A 7,505-nucleotide genomic window follows, 5' to 3' on the forward strand; every position below is an offset into this window, starting at 1 on the left:
TGTAGACACTACACACACAATCAAACACCTCGAAATAGCTAAAGTTGATAACCTATAACCAAACAAAGTTCTATTATCAGTTTATAGTTTAAATCCACCAAATTTTGACCAAAAGACAAACGGGTCAAAAAGTCAACAGTCAGGCGTGATGCGACCCTTTAACAGGAGCGTCATGCCTATTGGCTTAACAACATTTTTCCTTAAGTTACTAATACTTCTAGCTAGAGGCTATACTTTTTAGAGCTGAATCTAATAAGAGTCTTAATGGAGGCTAGGGTTTCGAAGAATCTAAGCTCTCTTCCATCAAATGAGGTTCCTTCTCCCACAAGCTACACACCAAAGTGACAAAACCCAAGGAAGATCATAAATGGAGCCTAGGGTTTTGAGGGAGGTGATTCTACAAAATGGAGGCCAAATAAGGCAACCCTAGGAGTTAGTGTCCTTAAATAGGGCCTAAGGATCGATAAATTAGAGTTTTAGTTGCTAAATAGGGTGCGCCGCTCCATCAATTAGGTGCTCTACGCTTGCATGTGCCCAGGCTCGTTGCGTCTGCTATGAGGCATGTCACGCCTCAACCTAAAATTAACCCTCCTTAACATAAATTCAATTACTTAAACAGTTAAAATACATATTGGGAAATATGTGTTACATTACTTCCCTTAACGACGTGAAAGGAAATCATTTATACGTATTTCTTGTGTTTCGTAGACTGCTTCGGGAGTCACTGTAACATGCAATAAATTACATATTTGGTAACATGCAATAAATTACATATTTGGTTAATACTAATGCCAAATTTTTTTTCATCAAATCGGTTTTCCCGAGGTAATCAGTTTCTTATTGATATAGGAGATCGATATATAACTAACTGGTTAGCATCACTTTTGACAATATTATTGGCAACAAATAATGACAAGATACTAGTAATAATACTCATAAAATATTTGACATTATCGTCATCAACGTTTATTCGAGGACATTGGAAAGACAAAAAGTTTGATTTTACTGTAACCTTATCTTAGAATCCGCCAAGTTAACCACCCCACAATAGTTCATACATAAGTGAAATGCACACCATAAAATGTATAATTAGACATAATTTACAGCATGACATCACTGATTCGCTCCCATGACCCTCCAATAGAAAATTGGGCTTTAAAATCTGGCTATATTTTGATCAATAGAGTTTTGTGTTTAGATAAATTGTTAAAACGCTAAAGACATCACATACAATTTAAAAAAAAAAAAAAAACCTAAAATGCACTCCAATATACAAGTTTGAAATGGAGTATTCTCCAAAATATACCAAACTAGAATATATGGAATTTTGAAATATACAATTTTTCTAAAATTTCAGCTTTCATATTATTTTATATTCCGTCTCAACGGTCTTAACTCTTAAGACAATCTGACACAAAAATCAATTAGTTTGATTAAAGTATTTCGAAGATGGTGATTATTTTAAAAATATCTCAAGGATTGGTTATAAAAGAGAATTTCACAATTATGTTGTTTATTTTTGTGATTAGCCCTTTATTAATATGTATACATGTTTGGAAGATAACTCCCTAGCTCCTAAACATAACTTTATATATGTAAAATAACAACGTACCCTCAGAATCCCATTGAAATTTGGTAGGGCATAGATATCGGCAGTCGTGTCTCCAATAGGGAAAGAGCTATTATTTCACTAAAAAAAGGCCTCAAACATGTGTAAATAATAAACACCTTTAAATAGGGAAAACAGAGGAATAATAAAACAGTGTGAGCTACATATACACATATAAAACATAATATTATTGATAATAACGATCAAAAACCAAAAACATACAAGGGAGTAAGCATGAACCGGAAAAAAAACAAATCAATTTACCAAACACTATGAGCAAATAAGACACATATAAGGACCTCGGCTACTCAACTAACGTGATATTAACCCTCCACACCCTCCAATATGAGGACATGCCGCTAGAAAGAGCCAATTACTCTATGTCTAACCTTACGATATCCTTCCACTTCCTATTAGGATGTCCTATCCCCCTCTTAGCATCATCCATCAATAAATCAACCCTCACCATCGTCATTGATGGTAGTCTTTTTTGTATATGTTCATTCCACCACAATTGTCATTTCGTCAATTTTATCATTGATCCGTACAACTCTTACTGAATTTCTAATACTTACTCATGTTTGGTTCAATTATATAATTTTAAGAAAAATTTAATTATTGATCCAAACTTTATATTAAAAACCAGTAATCATAACCATGAAAACATGAGCTCGAATTCATTTCTTCATTTCCAAATTCGAAACAACATTTTAGATTTATATTTATTAAGTTAAAAGTAACTCACATATATATAATTTCCGTTGTTCGATTTGAGGCTGAACAATTTGGATCCCAAAATGGAAGGATCAATTTAGTTACTAGTATCATTACGTGTTTTTTTTTTTTTTTTTTTTTTTTTAATTTCTTTTTTTGAAATCCAACACTTTTAGTAATTTTCTTAAAAATTAAATTATATACAAACTACATGAGTTTTATGGCATTTTGTGCATTTTATATCGTGTTTAAGATTATAAGTGGTGGATGCATCTATTGAATGGTTTTTATCTTAATGATCTTGTGAAAGGGTCTGATAAGTATAGTCAAGTATAGCTTGGATCATCCGGCATGTAGCTCTTAATTATGCCGGAAAGAATTTAGTGTTGGAGGAGGACACGTCTATTTTATGTTCCACTATTTTTGTTTGGTATTTATTTGACATTTGGCTGCTATGATGGATTAGGATTGTTGTACATCTTCTTCTAGGTTAAGTTAGGTTTGTTTGATGTAAACGTTCTTTCATTTTAGACTCACTTTTTTTTTTTTTACCATCAATAGCCATATAAGAATAGCATTGTGAACGATAACAAAATCAGAAATTTAGTCTCAAAAATTAGCAAACATGAAACCATTTGTGATATGATTTCGTCCAAGGCAGCGTAGATGCGAAACATTCACTCCCCAAAAGACATGTAATCGTTTGTTTGATTGAAGTTATCGGACACAATCTTCAGCTTCCAAATTAGCAATCACATACAAGTTAGCCCCACAATGGGGACTAGTAGTTTGGGTGCATAATTTCGAGGTCCAAGGTTCAAACTTTGTCACGTCTAAAATATTTTTAATGTTCTACGTTTGACTTCTCACATAGGTCTTAGGATGAGTTGACATATACTACACAGATGATGGGGTTTACCACTTAACAATCAGATCTTTATCTTCCTCAATCAAAAACATCATAAACACCAAGAATAAGAACATCGAAATTAAGAGTCAACAAAAAAAAATTGGTCCAAATGAAAAAAAAAAATTGTTAAATATAAAAGTTTTTTTTTTTTTGAGGGAAAAGTTTGGTTTTCCTCTACCAAAAAAATTGTCAATTACTAAAAGATTATCTGTAAACCTTTTAAAAAATGATAACGAAAAAAAAAAGATATGCAGATGTTTTTGAAAATAAAATAAAGTTTATTTTTAAATAGAAAAAATTAAAAAGTATAATATCTTTTATAACATTTTTTTTCTGTGAGATAACTAAGATTTAAGTGTTTAAAACTCTTAAAAGGTTTTGAAAATTCTAAAAAGTTAAATAATTGACCAGTTTTGTTATTAACAAAATAAATTAAAATTTTATTATTTAAACTTGTTTGAACTTTGAACTAAGCTAGATTAAAAAATAAAACTATAAAACTCAATAAATATTTAGTAATATTTTTCTATTACGTAAGACTTTAGAGAACGTTAGCTTGTTATTTGGAGAATATATTCTGACCAAAGACACTAATTTTCTGAGTGTACAATCGCTGAGTCGGTGAACTTTTGTCTCATCACTCCCTTTATCCTTTCCCACCCTGTTCTCTTCATTAAAATCCCCAAATTCTCTGATGAACAACAGCTTTACTACGAAATTGTTGCGGAATTACTGCGTTTCGGTTAGTATCATTCGTTTCAACTTCTAGTTTTAGCTTCGCAGTTGAATTTTAAGCTCATCAATAGATTTTTCGTTTGCTCTCGTTCATACCTGTGGATTAATCGTGATGTTTTGGTATTTTTAGGAAATTATCGCGTTCGAGTATTGTGTTTCTTGTGAAACTGTTGTTTTTAGGAAATTATTGCTTTCTGAAAAGTTTAATAGAGTTCGGATTGACACTTGATTTTGATGAACTATAGAGTAACGTACGGGTAATTACTGGGAAATTGTACCTGTTTCTGTTTTTCTTGCAAGAACACATAGGCCTATGACTTCGGTTTTACATTATGAAGGATGCTTTGAAAGAATCAAAATCACATAACCTGTTAAAAGGTAGAGGATAGTTGGGTAATGTTACATTGATTCCTATAATCGATTTTCGTACGCTAATTGATATCCAAATGATTACGTTTACCCTAAATAATCAGAAAATTGGAATCATAATCGGTTTACGCAAACACTTAAAATTGATTGTTGCAATTTCAAATCGCAATAAGTAGTTTGAACGCACATGGCAATCCCTTAGTTTTACGTAACTCGTAGGCTATGAAATGGGAATTTCTTAACTTGTCCCAAAGAAATATTAGACTTTTAAATTACACCTCTGTGGATGGATTAAAGAGTGATGAGGATATAAGAAAAGAGTTTGATGGTAACTTAAAAGAGGGTGATTATGATTATTGATTAGACTTTTGGTTTGTTTAAGACTTTTAGTTTGTTCAAGGCTTCTTTTTCTTGTTTATTATCATTATAAACTATATCTTATATAACAACCTTCAGTTTGAGTTTCATCATCTGTTAGTTGAATTGCTTATTGCTTGTACATAGCCAAAGATTCTGGTGACATCATGAATCTTTTAATAATTTCTAAACCAAAAAACATTCTATTGTTTGCACAATAACTTAATTTATGTGTCTGCTTTCTTTCTTTTTCACAGAACGAAATATACATAAAACCATAATGTACTTTTCTCATTTTATCGATTAACCACTTAACCATTTTCTCTAGTGATTAAACCATTTTACTTTTTTACCATTTAGAAAACCATTTTCCTCCGTTGTCCCATCTTGTAAAAAGGGAAAATACAGAAAAAAAAAAAAAAAAACACAACATGCTTTAATCCTTTTGTTATGAATTCTTTTCACTCCATTTTTGGGTTGCTTATCTTAATTCAACTTTTACTTTTCTTGCTTCATGTAGGTCTTGTTTAACAAGAAGCATTCTTCTATTACTAAATGATTCCCATAAAACCCATTTCTCAATTACTTCTACACTTTTAGTATCACAATGACTTCAAACAAACCAGATACAACAACAACAACAATCCTTCAATATCCACCTAAAAATCAAGAAATCAACATCAAAGTTTGGGGATTATCCCTCATTTCAGTTTTCCCATGGGCAGAAAACCTAAAAATCCCAACTTTTTTCAACAAAAAACTAAAAAAACACGCACAACTCTCTCAAACCAATCTTGTGGGACCCGGTATCACTTACTCCACAGTTCGTTTCAGACCTTATGTTTCAAAGGTTCCATGGCACACGGGTCCAAGGGCATTTTTGTCACAATTGTTTCCACGATATGGGCATTATTGTGGACCAAATTGGTCAAGTGGGAAAGATGGAGGATCTTTATTGTGGGATAAAAGGCCTATTGATTGGCTTGATTATTGTTGTTATTGTCATGATATGGGGTATGATAGTCATGATCAAAGTGAGCTTTTGAAGGCAGATTTGGCTTTTCTTGAGTGTTTAGAGAGGCCCCATATGGCTACAAGAGGAGATGTTCATGTTGCTCATCTTTACAAGACTATGTGTGTATCAGGTTTGTGGTAGATTTCTTTCCAACTTTTGTGTTTTAGAAATGGTTAAATGCAAGAAATAGCAAATTACTTTATTGATTTATTTAGGAGTTATTGGAATAAATTGAAACTTTAGTTGATTTGTTTATTGTAGCATGGAGCATCCTAGTTTCATTTCTTTTTCCTACTAAAGCATTGTACTTTAAAATTTTAAAATAATTTTTTTTCCGATCGATGAAAAGACCTTGTATTTTTCTATTTTTTTTTTTTCGATTTGACCCTTTTAGTGGTTTTTTTTCCCGAAAAAACTTGTCAAATGTGAGGTTTTTCGAAAAAAAAAAGTTGCGGGATTTTTCGGAAAAAATGAAAAACTGCAAGGTCTTTTTCAAGATAAAAATAAAGTTGTGGTTTAATCAGGAAAAAGCTCAATATATAAGGTCTTTTATGATATTTAACCTTTAAAAATAACTGAAAGTAAGATGCTATAATACATGAATAAATGGTAATATGTTTTATAGCTTTGCATTTATCCCAATTATAGCAATGTCATCCAAATACAAAACAATTATTTCTGTAATAATTTGGTAGATTTTCCAAAATATAATGTCCAAAATTCCAATAAGAAAAAAAAAAGAAAGTATAATGTTGTAATTGGGTAATTTTTTTTGAAGTACTATGTCGTAATAGAAAGAAATGATGTCAAAACATGGATTCAGTCGTATCTCTTGTCTGTGCAAAAGACGTTAATGCCCTCCTCATCCTCACTACCAAAAAGATCCCTAGAAAATTTGTTCCATGTAAGGAACTTTGCCTAAAGGACAAAAGAGTAATTTAACCTATAATTTTTTTCTTCCTATAATACAGGTCTGAGGGGTATACTGATACCATACAGACAACATTTGGTGAAATTAAAGTCGGGTCAATTAAGTCTTGGATTCGGATGGCTCAGCAATATGAAATGGAAAGGATGGAATGCTCATAAAGAAGCACGCTAGACTTAAAATTCAATTATGTCTATATAAGACTCGTGTGTGTATATATATATATATATATATATATATATATATATATATATATATATATATATATATATATATATATATATATATATACAAGTAATATGTATGTAAATGTCTTGTGAGTAAATGTCCAAATGATAACATTTTATATTAAATTGTCGTTTTATTAGTCTAAATTTCTCCATCCATCTTAGTATATCGTAGTTGCAAAAACATGTAGGCGTATTTTGGATATCAGGAAGAGGAGGACATTTATGTCTTTTGCACATATGAGAGATCTACTTTGTCTCGGTTCATCTTTTTGAATAAGACAAAAAAGTTACTGTTTTGTTCACTTTAGTCACAGTCAAAATCAAATACGCATAATAAAATGTTATGGCTTGACATGTGTAACAAATGGGGCATGTATGGTCTTTCTTTGTAAAGTTGATTATAATGTGTATAATAAGAATTAGAGTAAATTACACGAATGGTCCCTATGGTTTAGGGTAATTTACGTGTTTGGTCCCTAACTTATTTTTGTAACTCGGAACGTCCCTACTGTTTGTTTTTCTTACGCGTTTGGTCCCTGCCTTACCTAAAAACAAACAATAGGGACCTTCCAAGTTAGAAAAATAAGTTAGGGACCAAGCGTGCAAATTACCCCAAATCATAGGGACCATTCGTGTAA

The 7,505-nt window shown here is 31.4% G+C and overlaps 1 protein-coding gene across 1 annotated transcript; it reads left to right on the plus strand.

The window, feature by feature from the left end:
• The first annotated feature begins 3,818 nt into the window (after nt 1-3,818).
• LOC111905540 (uncharacterized) lies at nt 3,819-7,011 on the plus strand. The gene is made up of 3 exons (XM_023901225.3): nt 3,819-3,975; nt 5,215-5,839; nt 6,681-7,011. The coding sequence occupies exons 2-3, from the start codon at nt 5,302-5,304 to the stop codon at nt 6,809-6,811; spliced, it is 669 nt and encodes a 222-aa protein (XP_023756993.1). The 5' UTR covers nt 3,819-3,975; nt 5,215-5,301; the 3' UTR covers nt 6,812-7,011.
• Nucleotides 7,012-7,505: the final 494 nt, after the last annotated feature.

The sequence above is a fragment of the Lactuca sativa genome, chromosome 2 (assembly GCF_002870075.4).
Source record: "Lactuca sativa cultivar Salinas chromosome 2, Lsat_Salinas_v11, whole genome shotgun sequence".
NCBI lineage: Eukaryota > Viridiplantae > Streptophyta > Magnoliopsida > Asterales > Asteraceae > Lactuca > Lactuca sativa.

Excerpts from the sequence above, each read along its gene's own strand:
- LOC111905540 (XM_023901225.3), top strand. The coding sequence starts at position 5,302 with ATGACTTCAAACAAACCAGATACAACAACAACAACAATCCTTCAATAT. Across the intron at positions 5,840-6,680 it reads CAAGACTATGTGTGTATCAG|GTCTGAGGGGTATACTGATA; the intron begins GTTTGTGGTAGA and ends CCTATAATACAG.